This window comes from Phocoena phocoena, chromosome 19 (assembly GCF_963924675.1).
Source record: "Phocoena phocoena chromosome 19, mPhoPho1.1, whole genome shotgun sequence".
NCBI lineage: Eukaryota > Metazoa > Chordata > Mammalia > Artiodactyla > Phocoenidae > Phocoena > Phocoena phocoena.
The window spans coordinates 47,953,193-47,972,947 of NC_089237.1; the positions used below are offsets into that span (position 1 = coordinate 47,953,193).

Consider the following 19,755-nt stretch of genomic DNA (forward strand, 5'->3'; position numbering starts at 1 on the left):
GACTTTAGTGTGAACGTCCCTATATTTCCCCATTAAGCTTGATGTTGGCTTTTAGGCTGACTCAAATGTACTATTATCCCATGTTAAATAAGTATGTGCCTATTCTTATTATATTGAGCATTTTTATCTGAAATGGTTTTTTAGTTTTAGCAAATGCACCATTTTTATAATAACAGTAAAATTATTTTTCAAAAATTCTTTCCACATTAAAAGGATTTAAATATTTTAATTCAACAAGTGAAATACAGAAGAACAGTAGCCATAAAACCACGGAGATAGTAATTTAAACAAGAACAGAAAAATGCTTAATTTTTACTATTTAAACTTCATCACTACTTAAATTTCACTCATTACATTAGTATAATATCTCATTTCAGCATCTACAATTTTAACAAAAGCTTGGAAAGTTTTTTGTTCAGAAACAGATGCTGGTCTGACAGAAACACATTTAAACATATTCTTTTTCTGGTCATAGTTTCCAACACACCTATGAACTCGGCCTCTAATCAGTCTTGGAAGTTCACGGTCCTGTTTTTTAAAAAATAAATATCAATAAAGTTATTTATTACTTCATTTGAATTTCAATTTTTTAAACTAATAATATGATCAACTAAATAATCACTCCAAAATGCTGTAATTCCCCTACCTCATATAGAGCCCCACTGCAACAAGACCATAATAGCTAGTCGTACATGGGTGCCCTGACACAGAAGACCTTCACTTTGGTAGGGCTTCTTACAAGCTAGTGAGCTGCTGCTTCTTAAAAGACTGAATAATTCCCAATATAATGGCACATGAATATTCACTTCTATTAGACTTCCAGAGTTCTACTTTCAGTAGATGACAGACTAGGTAGTTCAGACCAACTTTCCCACTGAAAACAACTAGAACACCTGGATAGAATATTTATTTAAAAATATCCTCATAGACACCAGAGAGATAAAAGGCAGTGAGGAGTTACAGAGACCCCATCTGGGAGAGGACAGGAGTCCAGAATGGGGCCTGATATTTGGGGATGCTTTACCCCCTGAGGTATCTGCTAATTACAGTCAAGGCAATTTGAGAGTGTAAGAGACTTAGCAGAGCTTCTGACAGCTCATAGGGCTAGAGAAAAAATGGACTCCAGGGTCCCCCAAAGAAAAGAGATTCTGGTAACCACCCCACCCCCACCCCAGGCTTAGGGTTGGGAGACTCAAAAGGGTTGTGCCCTAATGGGACGAGTAAACCAGAAAAAGACCAGCCAGCTCCAAATCCTCTCAGTCATGAATAAAATTATTCTGAGAGTTCTTTCGCTAAACAATCATAAAAAGCACTAACTATAAAGGAAAATGTTGATAATTGCTAAAGGACCATATTAAAGTGAAGATTTTCTTTTCCTCAAAAGCCACTACTAAGACTGAAAAAGCAAACCACAGAGTATGAGAAGATATTTGCAATGTACGTAATAGAGAAAGAACTTGTACTCAGAATAGTTTTTTCAAAAACTCCTATAAATCAATAAGGAAAAAAAACAATTCAACAGAAAAAAATTAGAAGAGGCCTGAACAGATTTTTCAAAAGAAGATATCTAAATGGCCAGTAAACATCAAAAGTGCTGAACCTCATTAGTCACCAGGGAATTGGAGAGAAATGAGATAGCACTAAACTTACCCACTAGAATGGCTAAAATAAAAAACAACGACTACTAAATGTTGATAAGAATGCAGAGAAACTACAATTCTCCCATGCTGATTGTGAGTACGTAAACTGTTACAACCCTTTGGAAAACTCTTTGGCAATAACTACTGTATTAGAACATACAAATGCACTACAATTCAGGAATTTTACTTCTAGGTATATACCCAACAGAAAGGCATGCATGTGCACAAGAGACATATATAAGAATGTTCACAGAGTATTATTCATAATAAAAAAAAAACCAAGAAACAACCAAGATGCCCACCAACAGTAGAACAGAAAACTAAATTGTGATATATTCATACAAAAGAATATTGTACATAGAAATATAAATAAATGAACTTCAGCTACATGCCACAACACAGATGAATCTTACGTTGTGTTGAATGAAAGAAACCAGACATAAAACAAGACGTACCACATGATACTATTTATATAAAGTTCAGAAACAGGCAGAATTAATTTATGATATTAAAAGTCACAGTAGTGGTTACTTGTAGGCAGAAAACAAGAGGGAGTGAATGGGAAGAGGCACAAGGATGCTAGGGTGATAGCAATGTTCTTTCTATTTCTTAACCTTGGTAATGTTCACTTTGTGATACCTTCAGAGAATTGTACAGTTATGATTTGTCATTTTTCTGTATATGTTATATTTTAATAAAAGTTTTTTTAAAACTTATCAGACTAGAGAAAAATAATCTTTCAAGATATTATAAAAATTAATAACATGACAGCTACTATTTCTTGATCATCTGCTATGTGTCAGATGCTATACATTCATATATTTTATTATCTAATCTCCAAAACAACCTTTCAAAGTAGGAATTAGTCTCCCCAATTTACAGATTAAAAAACTGATGCTCAAGAAGTTTAAGGAGCTCACTCGAGGTCATACAGCTAATAAATGGTGGAGTACAAATTGGAATCCAAGTGTGATTTCAGAATTAAGCCCAATTTCAGAATTAATGCCAAACTATTTCACAAAGTATGTAAGTCTTATAACGTTTCCAGCCTCCTTTGTTACCAAGCTCTTCCCTACGTCCCAGCCCACTCTCTCTGCATTCCCCCACGTTCATAACCACTACCCTTACCCGCATCACTTACTAACTCTACACTCCGATAATTATAAACTACTTGCAGTTTCCTGAACAATCCAGGCTCTATCTGAGCTTCATGTCTTTACATGTGCTGCTCCCTCACCTTAGAATGTGTTCCTCCAACCTCGTCCCCCACCTCCCAACACTTTGGCTTAATTCATTAGACCTTAAATATCTAAGACAAGACTACATTCTTCAAAAATCTTCCCCTTATCTGACCCATCCTCCCTATCTACTTCTATAGCACCCTGCACACACCACTTGTCATACCATTTATCATACCACAGTGTAACATTTATGTTTCCGTCTTTCTACCTGAGATTATAAACTCTTTGAGAGAAAGAGCCATTTACCACTTTTATTCCACTTTGTATCCCCTGCATCTAGCACAGCGCCTGGCATATAGTAGCCCTCCATTTTAGTTGAACAAATAAATAATTTTAAAATCATAATTAAAACCAAACAAAATGTTGAAAGTACCACTAAATCATTAACAGAATTTCTACTACAGTTGAATTATAGCCTGCATTTGTATGTTTTTGTTGGCATAGGCTTTGCAAAGAATACTTAAACAGATACTCACTATTTCATAAAATACACAAGGCAGAGTATTTTTCCCATCTCTCAGAAGAAAAGTCTTTGAACAATATGGGCCAGGTGTAACAGCTGAATCGAGAACAGCTAAGCAACATTGAAATAGAGGGGGAAAAAAATCAGTGTTGGTAAAATGCAAATAAAGTTTAACAAAGAGAAGTTGATATTTAAATAGCTATTCCCACACCAACCTCTCATAGTTTTGTTTATACATTGATAAGAAAACATCTTAAGAGGGAGATATTTCTGAAACTTTTATTCTAAGGAAAGCAAAATTTCTGGCCCTCTCCAACCTAGGATCAGGTTATATGACAAAGTTTATACAACTGACAATAGCTGGCCATCTGAAGCTTTTTTCTTTGAATGTGTTTGATTGAGTGGTTAAATCCTCAGACCAGTCTACTACATTATAGTGAACAAAATACACAAGTATAACAAATAAACATCATGGTTTAATGAAAAAAAAAAGCATTGAATTAGAATCAGAAGTCATGCAATTGAGTCTCAGTTCAACTTACTAAATCGAACAACTGTTTAACCTCTTTCAAATCTGTTTCATCTATAAAATTCAAATGATAATTCATGTTTATCTCAAGAAATTACTATCAAGTGAGACCACTATTCATTCCTTTAATAACCATCTATTAGGTACTGATAGTGAACATTTGTTACTTTGAGGTCAGCCTCCATTTCCCCTAATCATACCCAGATTTTCCTTTAGGAAATCTCTCCTATGCCATTCTTAGCCATATGATTTGGATGGGATTTGTCCCCACCCCTAGAGCCAGGAGTAACCTGAGACTGATATAAGAGACTGTATAAGAGACTGTACCCCCTTCCTCAGCTACAGAGCTACAGAGCTCAGGGTTGCAGTGATGGGCTTGTTGCTCAGTCAGTAATGATGATATGCAAGGGGTCATTTGCTAGTTTCTGGGAAAGAGCACCCAGAAGAAACTATCAAAGAATGTGACTGTGGTATAAGGAAGAATGTGTGGTATAGAGAATTTTGATAATCTTCTTAATGTCGTAAGGGAAGAGTCAGAAGCTGCTGGAGAGACCATAATTGGAGCCTCAGGATGAAGTCAACACTGACAGGATAGAAAGATGGCTAAATCTCAAAAACGTAATGCTGGATGAAAATGTAAACTCTGTATTTTAAAACACATAAAACAGTAAATAAATATATATAAATTTATGAAATCAGATGTATAGAGTAAAATTATAAAAGCATGGAAAGGAAAGATACCATAGTGATTATCTCTAGAGAAGAAGAAAAATGGATAGCGGTTTTCAAAGATGTCTATAACAATAGGTAGGTGGATATTTATTCTCTGTATTTTTCTGTATGTTTGAAATATTTCATAATTTAAATTAAATATTCTATTTAACCTATGGAAATAAATATGTTTTGAATCTCTACTTCTTGTTTATCTCTTCAGTCTAAGTAAAATTAAATTCCAGAAACATTTTACAAAACTCTCCTCCCTTTTAAATAGTAATTTAGAAAACAGGCTAATTGTAGGGTGTTTACTCATATCAGTAAAGGATTCTTCACAAATGTTCTTTCAGAATATTTGATTTATAATTTAACTTATATACAAAACTACTACTGTAATATAGTAGAAAGAACACTCTGTTGAGAAGAAGACGACTTGGGGTCTAGATCCATTTCTGCTGCTAACTGGCATTATGATTTTTAGTCAAGTCTATTTTAATTATTTGCCCCACTTCCTCACCTACCTCAAGGGTTGGGTTAGATTACTTTTAAGAATCTTTCCATTTTTGACATTATGAATTAGAATTCTTCTACCATGAATAATCAAATACATCTTATGTCACACAAATCTATGACAGATACAGGAACTGAAGAAAATCCTAATAAACCATAATCTCCTTTTATGAAATGTTATTTTTCTTTAAGATCCCCTAGGTATTCCTATTAACATTCAAAATTATTGTCCACATGGTATTACTGAAGTATTTTTGAAGTAGTATACCTACCTAATATTTCAAAAAGAAGTACAGTTTTCTGTGCATGTGCACACCAGTACTTCATGCTTTCAATAACTGCAGATATAATTCTTAAAGAATTCTCTTTCTCCTTAAGCTTTAACTGATACAATGATGCTTCCTTCTGAAAAAATGAAAACATAGCATTAGAAAAACCTGTCATTTTTTTCATCATACTCATTCACTTTTCTATGTAAAGATTCTAGGTCCTTATAATAGGCACATGTGTAAAATATGTTAAAAGACTATGTAAAATATGTAAAAGGAACTATTGACAATTTTAGTACAGTTACTCCCCTAAATTAAAGGCATCATTAGTACTTTATAAAGGAGGAGAAACTATAATGCACTTGGAGAAAATTAATCAAGAAGAGGATTATTTTTTTTCTTTTTATCTGTTTTATATGGGCATTTATTCACTCATTCATTTGTCGATTCTTTGAATATTTTTAAAGCATCATGTGCCAATCCTGTGATAAACACAGGTGAGTAAAACACAATTCCTTTCCCTAATGTGCTCACACTCTGAGAGGGAACCCAGACACATTCATTCATTCATTCATTCCAAAAGTATTTACTGGCACCTACAATGTGCCAAACATAGCTAATGAGGAAACAGTACTGAACAAAACAGACAATCTATCTACCTTCAGAGACTGTACAGTCTAATAGGGGATTCAGAAAATAAATATAGAATGTCAGGAATTGCTATATCCTATGCATTAAAAAAAATAAACAGGGTAAAAGGATAAAAAGAGACAGGGATTATTATTTTAAATAGGTTGTTGAGTGAGGACTGAGTGAACAGCAAGTGTAAAGGCCTTGAGATGGGAATGTGTTTGGCATTTTTAAAGATCAACTAAAAGGGTGGAATGGCCAAGATGGCAGAGTAGGAAGACCCTGAACCCACCTCCTCCCATGGGCACACTGAAATTACAACTATTTACAGAGCAATTATTGATGAGAAAAACCAGAAGACTAGCAGATAAGAAATTCTACAACTGAAGATATAAAGAAAGAACCACAACAAGACTGGTAGGAGGGAACATACAAGGTATAGTCAAGACCCATACGCCCAGGGTGGGCAACCCACAAATGGGAGGTTAATTGCAATCACAGAGCACCAGGACCTGGCCTCGCCCACCAGCCTGTTGGACCAGTACTGGCATGCCTCAGGCCAAGAAAGTAGGCAGGCCTACAAGAAAGAAAGAGGAAGGAAGGCAGGGAGGGAGGGAGGAAAAGAAAGCCTGATGACATAAGGTCATACAAAAATAAAAGTTGAACTAATTAACTAAAATTTTAAAAGATCAACTAAGAATACAGTGTGCTAAGATACTAATTTTTGGGGAGGGGGCACCTTCCTTCATGAGGGCAGTGGCATATCCAAGAACACTTGATGGAACATTTTTTTCCAACTACAATTACCTTCCCTCCTCTTCCCATACCTAACAAAGATATGAATGCTTCCTGTTGAGGATTACTGCCATAATGAGCCACTGTTACTAAGGTGACTATCAGATCATTCTTGTGTACAAGGAAACAAGGTTGAGAACCACTGTGGAACATGCAATATTAGTCAGATTTCCAGAAAAAAAAATTTACCCCAGATGGCTTATTGAAAAAACTGCTTACAGGTGTATGGGCAGAATAAACAGAGGGTACTTAAGCACTCAAAGACTAACAACAATAAGAAACTTCTACCACTCCTAGGCTGAAAGGACAAGAGGAGGAAATAAAATTACCAAGCCTGTGAAATCTGGACTTACGGAGGGGCTACATCATGCAGGGACACAGCTACCACCTGAGACACAACACTTAAGCAGGGGGGAATGGGAAAACCCAACCTCTCTCTCTACCCTTTGATGTCCTGCCTGGGACTTCCACTCCCACTGGCTGACTCCTAACAGAAGCCAGCTAATGGATCCCAGAATGATGCACTATGTAGGACCATTCAGCCTTCCAGAACACAGACAAGGGCTGAGGATAAAGAATCTATTAGACCAGGTGGCGAGCAAGGGAAGATAGCAAACAGCCAGAACATATATGATAGACATTTACAAAGAATGACTAGAATGAGAGGTGGAGAGAGGAAATAAGGCTGAGGCACAGGTATGGGGAAGAATATAAACCAAAGCAGAGTCATATTAGAGTGCGTTTAGAGAATTGTGAAGGGTCTGAAATGGCTGGAGCATTGAAGAATTAGTGAAATATGGAATACGAAGCTGTAAAAGTAAATAAGACCAGATTATAGAGCAGAAGTCAGCAAACTACGGCCTGCAGGCCAAATCTAATCTGCTGTGTTTTTTGGGTAAATTTTCATTGGAACTCAGCCACACCAATTAATTTATGAATTATCTATGGCTGCTTTTAAGGTACAACAGCAGAGTTGAGTGGTATAGTTGAGTACTTGCAAGAGAGACAATATGGCCCATAAAGCCAAAAATATTTACTATCTAACCCTTTACAGAAAAAGTTTGCTGACCCCTATTAAAAAAAAAAAAGAGTGACATATGAAGAACTTGAAGAATTGCTGCAAGCAATGGATAAACTATCATCATCTCAATAATTAGCAAACAGTGAAATTCAGAACCTGGTAGGAAATTCTAAAGCAACTCTGAAAAGCAGCAGCCATTCACAACCTCTAAGAAAATATTTTGGACACTAACATATATCTACTCCAACAGAACGGTATTTGTGCTAATCAAGTAATGTATACCAGGGGAGTGATTTCAAATGCTCTTATCTCTGTAATTTTCTAAATACTTATCTCATTTTTTTAATGTAAATACAAAAGTGCAAATAATATTTAAAAGTTTACCTTGAGGGTGTTTTCTTCTGGAAAACCATCCAACATTTTTTTCTTAAATTGATTTTGTTGAAAATTGGGCTTAAATGCCTGTAATGAACCGTTTTTGTCTAGACTTCTCATTGTGGAGCCAGATATTTTTGACGAATGTGTTTGTGTGAGTACTTCACTTTCTTTTTGGTGAGATAAGTTAGTAGATTCAGATACTCTTAATTGTTTCCATTGTTGAGCTCCCAAATTCACTGGACATGAATGTATTCCATTATTTGTCATTAGATTTGTTCTTTTACACTGAGGCTTAAAATCATTTCTATCCCAAGTTTTTAAAGTGGTATTTTTGTTGCCGTCTCTGTAGCTGAAATAGTTTTGTTTTTTAAATTAGTATTCATTTTGTTTCAATATACTTTTTTTTACGTGAAAGAAAATTATTAATGAAAATTTGCATTTACATGGTAATTTGTGGTTTATAAACTACTTTGTAATTACTGACCAGTTAGAAATTCCAAATACATCATCACAACAACCCTACAATATATTATACCTCTCTTGGTGAGGAAACCGAGTCTTGAGGAGGAAGTAACTTGCCCAAAGTCATATAGCAAGTTACTGACAATCCAAAACCCAGAGAATCCTAGTCTCCCAACTCAAAGTCCAGGGCCATAGAGTATATTTCTAAATTATACAAGCCTTCATATGACAGTGGTTATGAACCCTCAGGGGCCACGGCAGTGAAAGCCCCGAGTCCTAATCACTGGACCACCAGGGAACTCCCTGCTTCCTTTTTTATACATTTATTTTTTAAGTTTCTACAAAGTAAAATTTTCAAAAGTTAAACTATTGCTCGTCAGTGATTTTAAATCACAAGGAAAACAGATATAGACAGGGTAGATAGCTGTTTGATTAGAAATTTTGTACTTTTACTGTGTAGCTTAAAAACTCTACTTATGAATATGTTTCAGCATTTTACTAGCTACATTAACCTAAGTGAGCCGTACCAGTTCATCAGAACATGATGTTAATGAGGCCAAAATTAAAAGTATAATTTCTGAGCAGGCTAGTTAAGAGTTCCACAGGGAAAAACTAGTCTAAGTCACAAATGCTTATTCCTGAATAATTTTCCTAAAAATACCACAAGTACCACAAGAGGGCAAACAATGCAACCCATACCTTGTTAGGGAAAATAATCCAAGAAAACGTCTAGGTTCCCTAGACCAGATTACATGGGACCTGAAGCTTGTATAATTTAGGGAGCTTTCGTAAGTAAATTAGGTACAAAATTCAGTATGAAAATAATGAGAAAAGAAATCACCACAAATAATTTAAAATTATTTTAACTTGATAAATACCACAAACATCACAATATCCAGGAAAAACTTATCATTAAGTAATTGCCTAATACACCTCTATAAAATTTTTTCCTACATTAATCACCTCTTCATATGGCAACAATTTTATTTTCAACAGAGAGAACAGAAACATAATTTTCTCATTCCTCATGGCTGTGGAAATTACTTTTATTTTCATAGTTTAGGAAAGTTTCTTTTAGCTTTACAACTCCTTATTGGTAACAATGCATCTGCAACTTTCTCCAATGTTTTCATTCAGGAGGTGCTCCTAGCCTGGGGAAATGCCTTGATGTTTCTGTTTAAAAATTAATTAATTGATTAATAGCTATCTCTGGATCAGTGTGACTATGAATAACTTTCTTCCATTTACTCTTTTTCTAGAATGATTATATTATTTTTATAATAAGAACAGTAGGCTATTATAGAAAAAAAATAGTTTATCTTCCCTTAAAAGCAATTTATTGAGCTTTCCTGGTGGTGCAGTGGTTAAGAATCCACCTGCCAATGCAGGGGACACAGATTCAAGCCCTGGTCTGGGAAGATCCCACACACCGTGGAGCAACTAAGCCCATGCGCCACAACTACTGAGCCTGCGCTCTAGAGCCCGTGAGCCACAACTACTGAGTCCACACATCACAACTACTGAAGTCCTCGTGCCTAGAGCCCGTGCTCCGCAACAAGAGAAGCCACCGCAATGAAAAGCCCACGCACCACAACCAAGAGTAGCCCCCGCTCCCCGCAACTAGACAAAGCCCACGCACAGCAACAAAGACCCAATGCAGCCAAAAATAAATAAATAAATTTATACAAACCAATTTATTGATCTATCTAAACCTATTTGCCAGGTTGTGCCCAATTTCCAGTTTCTAAAGTCTTCACCTCTCCTCAACTGAGATTTCTTAACCATCAAGTGCAATCCCAATTTCTCTAAGACCAGTTATTTAATTGCAGGAGCTTTAGTATGAAAGCTTGAAGATGTTAACATCAGTTCACCTTGCTTATTGTCTAGTATACTAATTCTGGTAAATTAAACCTATCTTGACAACCTAATAGCTTAATATCTATAAGAATAGGAGTCTACATTGCTCTTGCAAATTCCATGTTTCAAGAGATTCTAGACAAGGGTTATCAGGTAAAATACAGGATGCCCAGTTAAATTTGAATTTCAAATAAATAACAAATAAAATTTTAGTATAATTATGTCCCAAATATTACATGTGACATATACTAAAAAATTATTTGTCCATTATCTGAAATTCAAATTTTACTGGGCATCCTATATTTTTATTTGCTAAATCTTGCAATGTTAGCCTAGAGTCTAAACCTAAGCATAGAACCAGTTAAAAGATCTTCAGCAGATTACTAACTGCCTACTTGGGTTTTCAAATGTCTTCTGCTCCTGGATTTTCTGTTGTTATATTCCAACTGTCTGACAGATCATTTATTATTTCAAATTGGAATATCCAATACTGGCTGCCTATCCATATTACAGTCCGTTACCTAATTCTCTAATGTCTATCAGAATGCATTTTCTCCTAGCACTTGCAGCTGGAACTATGCCTCCGAGGACCATCTCAAACCACTGAATAGGCCTAGTTTGAAGCAGTGGTACTGAAGAAAGAACTGACTGGTCCTGAGGAAACCAGCATGAGTAATAAAAACAATACTAAACTCTTAAAAATAAAAATACTGCTTTGTTGTATTAACCACTTTATTAAAAGTTTCCCGCTTTTTAAAAAATATGGTATCTTCATCTACTAAAAGTGAAGGTGATGTTAACTTCACAGGGTTGTTGTAAGGATCATTAAAATAACATAACAAAGCACTAACCAATGACTGATATATGATCTGGGGTTGGGGTTGTTTTCCAATACTTTGTTTCCAAAATGATTTCTTTCAGTAGTTTGCCACTTACCCAAAAATACTAAAGTCCAACCTAAAAAAATAATCCATGTCCTCTATCTATTCATTTTTTTCTTATTATTTAGACATTAAACTTAGATATTTCTGGCAATGACCCAAAAGTACCCTCACCATTTTTTTTTTAATAAATTTATTTATTTTTGGCTGCGTTGGGTCTTCGTTGCTGTGCGCAGGCTTTCTCTAGTTGTGGCGAGCGGGGGCTACTCTTCGTTGCGGTGTGCGGGCCTCTCATTGTCATGGCTTCTCTTGTGGAGCACAGGCTCTGGGCGTGAGGGCTTCAGTAGTTGTGGCGCACGGGCTTAGTTGCTCCGCGGCATGTGGAATCTTCCTGGGCCAGGGCTTGAACCCGCATCTCCTGCATTGACAGGCGGACTCTTAACCACTGCGCCACCAGGGGAAGCCCTACCCTCATCATCTTACCATATGCTTATGATTTCATTCTCTGTCTTTCTTATTCCATCCTATTTACCTTGGAGCTGATTATCTTACTGGGGTAAGGCTCAGCATTCTATTTGGTTCTCAATTCCTAAATATATCCGACATTTTTTTTCATTTATTTTTTTTTAACATCTTTATTGGAATATAATTGCTTTACAATGGTGTGTTAGTTTCTGCTTTATAACAAAGTGAATCAGCTATACGTATACATATATCCCCATATCTCCTCCCTCTTGTATCTCCCTCCCACCCTCCCTATCCCACCCCTCTAGGTGGTCACAAAGCACCGAGCTGATATCCATGTGCTATGCGCCTGCTTCCTACTAGCTATCTATTTTACAGTTGGTAGTACATTTAGATACAGTTATTCTTGACTCTTTAACTATTGTCAACTAGATCATTAATAATCCACAGCAAAATCATAAATTCATGGTGATAAATATTTACAAAAATTTCATTATAACATGAAGTATTCTTTGGAAATATAATCACTGCCAAATATACCTATTTTTAAAGTTATATATGGCATGTTCTCTTCTTTTATAAAACACAGCTAATATCACTATAGTTAGTTATTAAGTATATAAATTTCCTAAATATAATTCTGTTTAAGGAAGAATAGATAGAGGAGAAGGGAAGGGACTAAAGGAGGAGATGGGAAGGAGAAGAATGAATAAGAAAAATCTTAAGTAGACTCACCTCCAACCACTCTTGCTTCTTTCAGCATTTAATTGATTAGATTTAGACACAGAATCTTGACTTCTCAGGGGATGAGAAACTGAATGTGGTATTTGCCTTTCAAGGAAATATGTATTATTAACTATTAATAATTTGTTCCCCGATTGAGAAATATAAAAATATAAAATATATATAGATGAATAACATCAGTCTGTAACAGACACATACATTCACTGGTATATATTTTTCCACATACCCTGTGTTCACTGTTTTCGTTAAAGGAGGCAGCTCTGGATTCATAGCTTCCCAGGCCCAATCTCAAAAGATACAAGTAATATAGGTAAGAGTAAGATAGGGAGCATTTTTTGAAATAATTCTTTCATATTTATTTAATATGTGGGGGGAAGCAGTTGAAAGTTTGAAGGAGAAAAGGACTTGAATATATGGACATGTTCTTCAATAGTACTTTGTTGTGGAATTTGTCATAGGCTGCCTTATTAATTTTTTAGATGTCTTTCTTTCCCATTGTATTCTAAGCAAGGTAATAGTTTAATCTGTATCTCTTCCACAGTCAATCCTAGTATAGCACCTTGTATTCTGTAACATAAATTCAGTGTAATAAATGTTTCTTAATCCCAACCCACAGCAAGAAATACATCGAAACCTGGAATATATACAGGCATGGTGTGCATGTGTATGCGCGCACGTGTGTGTTTGAGGGAGAATATAACAATTTTACTATCAATTCTTATTCTTACTATATGATATACTGACACTTTCTATTCTATTCTTTTCTATTTTATTCTCTTCTATTTATTTTTTAAAAGGTTGGTTATTTCCTAACTTACTAATGGATCAAGAAAAAAAATTTGAAAAACACTGATCTAGTCCTATCTCTTGCCCAATATAAGAATCTTGTTATATCTCTGACAGATAGTAATCCTGGTCAGAGTTTGAAATGTTCAGTACTTCAGGAGAATGCACACTTCCCTATGGAACAACTCAAATTGTGATTTTTCAAGATCATCTATCATTCATGCTACTTATAAAAATATTTTAAATAGTAGAGAACTTTTTAAATGGCAGAAGATGACCACTTATGCATATCCATGTGAATTTTTAATTTTTTATCCATAAAAATGAGAATAATATGAAATTCATACTTCCAATTCCTCAAATGTGGAAGAAAACAAAATAACTATAGATGTAAAAGTAGATTAAGGTCTATGGTTGCACAAGGATTTTTAAATTCTAGTTGCATAAAATCCTATTAAAGATTTTTAAGTGTGTCCCCCCAAAATGTAAATGTATATAACCAGCATGTACCAAGTATATTTCAGACTGTCTGCTTGTCCATGCCTTCTTCCATAGAGAAGTAAAAAGCAAGCAAACATTAAGACCTTTCAGCACAAACCACCACAGCTAATTGTTTCAGATATGAGAGGCTAACCATAAAGATAAATTAGGATTTCAGTGACCTCATTTAATATAAGCTGAAGCAGAGGCTCTCTGTCTTGATTTTGAATCAAGAGAAACAGAGGGCAGCCAATGATGGGCCCTGAGAACTAGAACTAAAAGTTACGTTAACACCAAGCAAGAGCAATTTAGTTCACACGCCAGTCGAAGCTATAAGGAAGCCAATGGGATGAAAGAGTGAAAAGCCAATAAACGAAAAATGGCAAAAATTATGTAAGAAGAGAAAAAAGACTAGGGGCAAGCACTAGAAATTCCTGGGCTTCTACCCTTCCTAAGGTCTACTTTCTTCCATTTTTCCCGTGTTCCCATTCACACTTATCCTTATTCCTGAAGGAACTTGAGTTTCTCCATTCTTTATCACCAAATGTTTAAGTCACAATATCTATACGTGTTTTGAAAAAGAAAAAAAAACCTTTACAATATAGGTTACTACTTCATTAGAACAAAGGCTCCAGATTTAAGATACTCCATTTAAATGCTAAGACACTCTCGTAGACAAGGAAACTCAAACTACTATACTGGAATGTTCAGAAAGAACCAAGTAATCCTATAATTGGATAGTGGAAAGAAGAAAACAATAAACTTTCTATTTCCATTATAATAAAATAGAAATGGTAATTTTCTATAATCCTATTTATTTATTTATTTATTTATTTTCCTATTTCTTATTTTCTGAAAATTTTCACCTTATTTTCTTACCTGTTGGTAGAGGAGGGAAATCATAACTGTCAGAAGCAGTACTGATACCTGGATCATTTTTAAGTGGATTGGATGTTAACGGCTGTCTATTCCTCTTTTTCTGATTGAACAGTGGTACAGGCAAACAGCCTAAATTGAATGTTCCGATAAATAAGTACATAATAGGCAAATAGTCAGATCTAGTTATAGACTAATTACTAGTATATAATAATTCACGATTTGAATTTGTCTGCTTCTATATATTAATTTTATATTTATTACAGATATATTTCTATAGATTTGGAATTTTTTTACACTCTTTTTAAGATCCCGAATAGCCCTGTCTCTCTAAAAACTCCTATGTTGACACTGCCTTAATTCCTCTTGTTTGGCAGTAATTCCCATCTCCTCCCTCATCCCCCTACCCTTTCCAAATCCACTTTTTGTTTTCCTTACTTCCCTCCTGTGCTTGCTTATCACCATATCAACTGGAGGGGACACTTCAAGTACAATAGAGGTAAGGGAGAACCAAAATTTGACCCATTTTGCTTTCCAAATCCCTAACCACTCTCTGACTATGGTAGCATACCCTTTAAGGCCATGGTTCTCAAACTCTACTTTGACTAAGATTTATCTGTGGTTATGCTTAACATGCCAGTTTTTAGACCCCACCCTCATAGATTTTATTTCAATCGACTTGCTTTGGAAACCAAAACTCTGCAATTTCAACAAGAACTCCAGGTGTCTGTAATGCATATTTTCTGTGGATCATTTTGAGAATGCCTTAGAGTGATAGTAATAAATCCAAATGAGAATAAATACTACTCCAAACCCTCCAGTTGAGGGACCTGGGATCTCAAGTCAGGTCAAAAGTCAGAACACTAAAACTAGAAGGGATCTCAGAGGAAAAAGAAAAAGCTTACACATGGCCACAGTGAAAGAACCTAGATAGGGCCCACACTTCCTAACTCTCAGTTCAGATATCTTGCCACTATACCATACTCTAGTTGGTCCATCAACACTTACACTTACATGAGCATATAGATTCTGGTAACTGTCTGATGAACGGCTGGGAAAATGATGTGGGCTCAGACTGTTTGAATTTGAATTACAACTTCAAAGCATGTTTCAGTTAAAATTTAAAGTACAAACTACGGCTATTTCCTTAAACTCATTGTGCCAATATGGCATATAGTGAGAGGCAGAATAATACAGTGATTAAAAGAATGGAGTCTAGGTTCAAATCCTGGCTCTCCCACTTCATAAATTACTTATTTAACCTCTTTGTGCCTTTGTTTCTCATCTAGAAAACAGGGATGACAATAATAACTCTCTCAGAGTACATAAATTAACATATAATTAAATGCCCAGAATACAGTACTCCCCCCATAAATAACAGCTATTGTTATCTTCAGCGTGCATTATCATCATTCCTTTGGTTCTCTTCATTCTTGCCCTCTGTCCTTATACTAACAAATTGGGAAAGCAGAAATGGCAGGGGAAGCTATTAGGGAAACAGAAGCACTTCTGAAAATATTTTAAATAGTCACAAATAAAAATTAAAATATTATTAATTTCATTATTTTCAGCTTACAAAGCACAAAACAACTCAAGCACATGGGATTTGTAGAAAGAATACAAGAGTAAATCCAGGAAAGTCTGATTTTACTTCCACCTAAGCCACTAAGTGTTTCGTCTTGAGTAAGTTATTTTACTTCCTTCGACCTAAAAAGTAAAGAGGCTAGACTATATGTTCATTCTTTTTAAAAGTTCCTTCCAAAATGTTGCATCTATATACTATACAAGGTTTACATAGTATATACAAACTATAGAAATTTAAAAAATAAAAGTCAGTCAATACCTGCTGTATTTCGAGTTGAATTTTCATTTATGTTTCTCTTCATTTCCTTCGATATCAAAGTCTATAATTTTTTCTTTAGTGCTCCAACTTTACAACATGAAGTTGTTCGACTAAACCTTCAAAGAAAGAAATTTATACCTTGTATTGTATCAACAACAAAATCAAGTTCTCAGCCTAGTAATTACTGAAATTTTGGTTTAAACCTATGGTTTCAAACCTGATCATGTAAACTCTCTGCCAGACTCTTTTGCTTTCTGAGTAAGAATTTACAGCATAACCCATTTTTCCAAATCTGTTTGAAATAAGACTAGTGTGGCTATAATCTTGCTTCCTAAACATCTGTGGATTTTCACAGAGTCTACATAATTTATTTCAGAATCAAGGACCCACAGTGAGAATAATTCTGAACCAGATCTACAAAGAGACGGACTACGACATTGGCAAACATACTTACAAGGCCAGGGAGGAAACATACACAATTGAACTAGCCATGTGAGAACGTATTCTGTGTCTCACTTTCAAAACACTGTGCAGATCATCTGCTTTGGCCATTAGTTTGAGATCCCTGGATTACATAATGCCAAAGACTAAGGCCTCACTTAATATCCAGAATAATTGTACTGATAAGTTTCCACTCCGTTTCTATAACTTAAACAAGTGAAATAAGATTTTTTTGTTTTTTCTTTTACCACAGAATTTCTGTTGTCGTTTTTTCCATGTTTAGCCTCTTAGATTTTGATCCCAATTTAATTCAATAAATACTTGCCTATTTCATGAAAAGGTAAGATTCAAATCCAAATAAGATCATTCCTGCTCCCAAGTTCTCTGCCCCATGAGACAAACAGACATGAACACCACTGAGTAACAATGCAAATCATACTGAGGTACATATTAATTTCCAAATATCGTTTCTAGAAATAAAACTTGGGAAATATGAGGTCAGGGGCTGCCCCTGCTTTGTTTCCACAGATTGGTCTTGAACCTGGATATAGTATGCCCTTTAGAAAATATTCTTGATGCCGTTCTAGGAACCAAAACAGGTTATGTGACCTTTTCTCAGCCCAGAAATACCAACGCAACACACATCCTGAGCTTAGAGGGGGACGACAAGAGACTCAGGCAAACAAAAGCGCCACATCCTCCCCTGGACCACTGACCCTGGGGGCAGGGACCCTAAGGTGCCCCCCACTCCGGCTTCCCACTGGACCCTAATTACATTAAGGCGGGTGGTGACATCGATGTGCAGAAAGTTTGCTCAATGCGCACACACGCACACACCCTGCCCCAAAGGCCGTTGCCTCAGAAGGAGGCCGTCGGGCCTACTTGGGCGCCTCTTAGGGAAAAAACATCAAGCTCCAGTCAGGGCTCATGTTCTCTCCCAATGATCTCTCCTGACCCAGGGATCGCGGCAGTTTGGTAACTAGGGCCCACACAGACTCTTTCCCTCCTTGGCCCTCCTGTCATACGACACGCAACTTTAACCTTCAGGTTCCTCGCCTCCGTCAACCGCCACCGCGTCAGCCACCACCAGCCGCCTTCCCGCCGCCGAAAAGACGCGGAAGTCGTGCTCTGCGCATGCACGGCCCCGCCGCGCGCCACCGTCGGCGCAGGCGCAGAGGCCACCATCTGGGGGCTCGGCGCCGTGTCGTCGTCACTAATGTGGACAAAGAGGGAAAGACACGCACCCCTTTTCCCTGGCACGGAAACATGAACGCGCCTCCCCCTTGCGTTCTCATATTGTTGGGTACACTCCCTTTGGAGTTTTGCCCAGAGAGGGACAAGCCTGCTCAGCCAACCTTCGCCCCAGCTTCATCAGGAAGTTAGGCAAGAGCTGGTCGCCCAACCCCGTTCCCACACTCCGAAGTCATTTCTTAGGTCTAGACGTCAGTTTGCGAGATGCTGGTGGCACCCCAGAGTGTGCCTAGAATAGGATAACTCAAAGGCCACAGGCCTCGAGCTTCCCTGGTGGTGCAGTGGTTGGGAATCCGCCTGTCGATGCAGGGGACACAGGTTCGTGACCCGATCCGGGAAGATCCCACATGCCGCGGAGCGGCTGGGCCCGTGAGCCATGGCTGCTGACCCTGCGCGTCTGGAGCCTGTGCTCCGCAACGGGAGAAGTCACAACAGTGAGAGGCCCGCGTACCGCAAAAAAAAAAAAAAAAAAAAAAAGACCACAGGCCTCAAAGCCAGGCCAGAGGGGCCTTTCTTGGTCTGGCTGAGAGTCTGAGTGAGGTCAAGCAGACGGGGCATTGGAGTCGCCAGGAGGCTGGGAGAGCTAGGTTGGGTTTAGATGACAGTCCCGCCAGGCCAAGCGTGGTCAGGAAGGCAGGGCCAGTGCTGTGCAAGCTCGGGAAGGGAAGGAGTACATACCTTAGGGACCTAGGACCCCGGAGAGGAAAGGGACGGTGCAGTGACCTGGGCTCTGGCCCTCGGCCATTGGACTGCCCCTCTCTGGCCCTTTGATGTCCGGCACGTTACCCCCGCTAAACCTACATTTCCTTCCTCAGTAAAATAGCAATAATAATACTTAATTGCCCTGAAGATTCCTAAAGAGAAAATGAACAATTCTGACACACAGTAAACGCTCAATAAATTTTAGCCCTTATTTAATAACAGTAGCTGCCATTTTATTGGGTACTTACTGGAGGCCAGGAATAATAATTCTACTTCTGTCTGGGTTCAAAGCCCATTTTTTGTTGTTACCCTACCTTCTGACCATTTGAAGACTGGGGTAGGTGAAGGGAAGAGTTGCGAAGGGACCCAGAGATAAAGGGAATGTTGTTAGTGAAGTCCTAAGACTATGGGACCATGAGACTTAGTAGTAGTTTCTTTGAAGATTAGGCCAAATAAAAGAGAATGTTGGAAGATAGGATTAGAGGTAAATTGAGACCAGATAATAAAAGATCTTTAATGCCAAACTAAGGAATAAGTCTGAAGGAATAAGGTCTTCGTTTAATTTGGAAAAGAGAAGACTTCACACAATAAAATGTCTGAAAAAACTTGTCTTCGTGGTTCCAGAGAGGAGGTTTTTTAAAAAATGAGTAAAAACTTCAAGGAAGCAGATTTTGACCTGATACATACATATGTACACACACACATATGTAACACCCGTCTACCCCCCAAAATAGATTTCTCGTTGAAAGAAAAAGGCTTTAAACCCACTATGAGAAA

The 19,755-nt window shown here is 37.0% G+C and overlaps 1 protein-coding gene across 2 annotated transcripts; it reads right to left on the reverse strand.

Annotated features, from left to right (window-relative positions):
- Positions 1-206: 206 nt before the first annotated feature.
- SPATA22 (spermatogenesis associated 22) lies at positions 207-18,131 on the reverse strand. 2 transcript variants are annotated; one of them, XM_065897022.1, is made up of 9 exons: positions 18,067-18,131; positions 16,585-16,700; positions 14,745-14,873; positions 12,826-12,886; positions 12,591-12,686; positions 8,197-8,539; positions 5,370-5,502; positions 3,358-3,455; positions 207-528 (listed from the first exon to the last, which is right to left on the reverse strand). In XM_065897022.1, the coding sequence occupies exons 2-9, from the start codon at positions 16,625-16,627 to the stop codon at positions 337-339; spliced, it is 1,095 nt and encodes a 364-aa protein (XP_065753094.1). In that variant the 5' UTR covers positions 16,628-16,700; positions 18,067-18,131; the 3' UTR covers positions 207-336. The 2 variants fall into 2 exon arrangements, with proteins under 2 accessions (XP_065753094.1, XP_065753095.1); XM_065897023.1 differs by lacking the exon at positions 18,067-18,131 and having other exon boundaries at positions 337-528; positions 5,370-5,499; positions 16,585-16,627.
- Between the last annotated feature and the right edge of the window lie 1,624 nt (positions 18,132-19,755).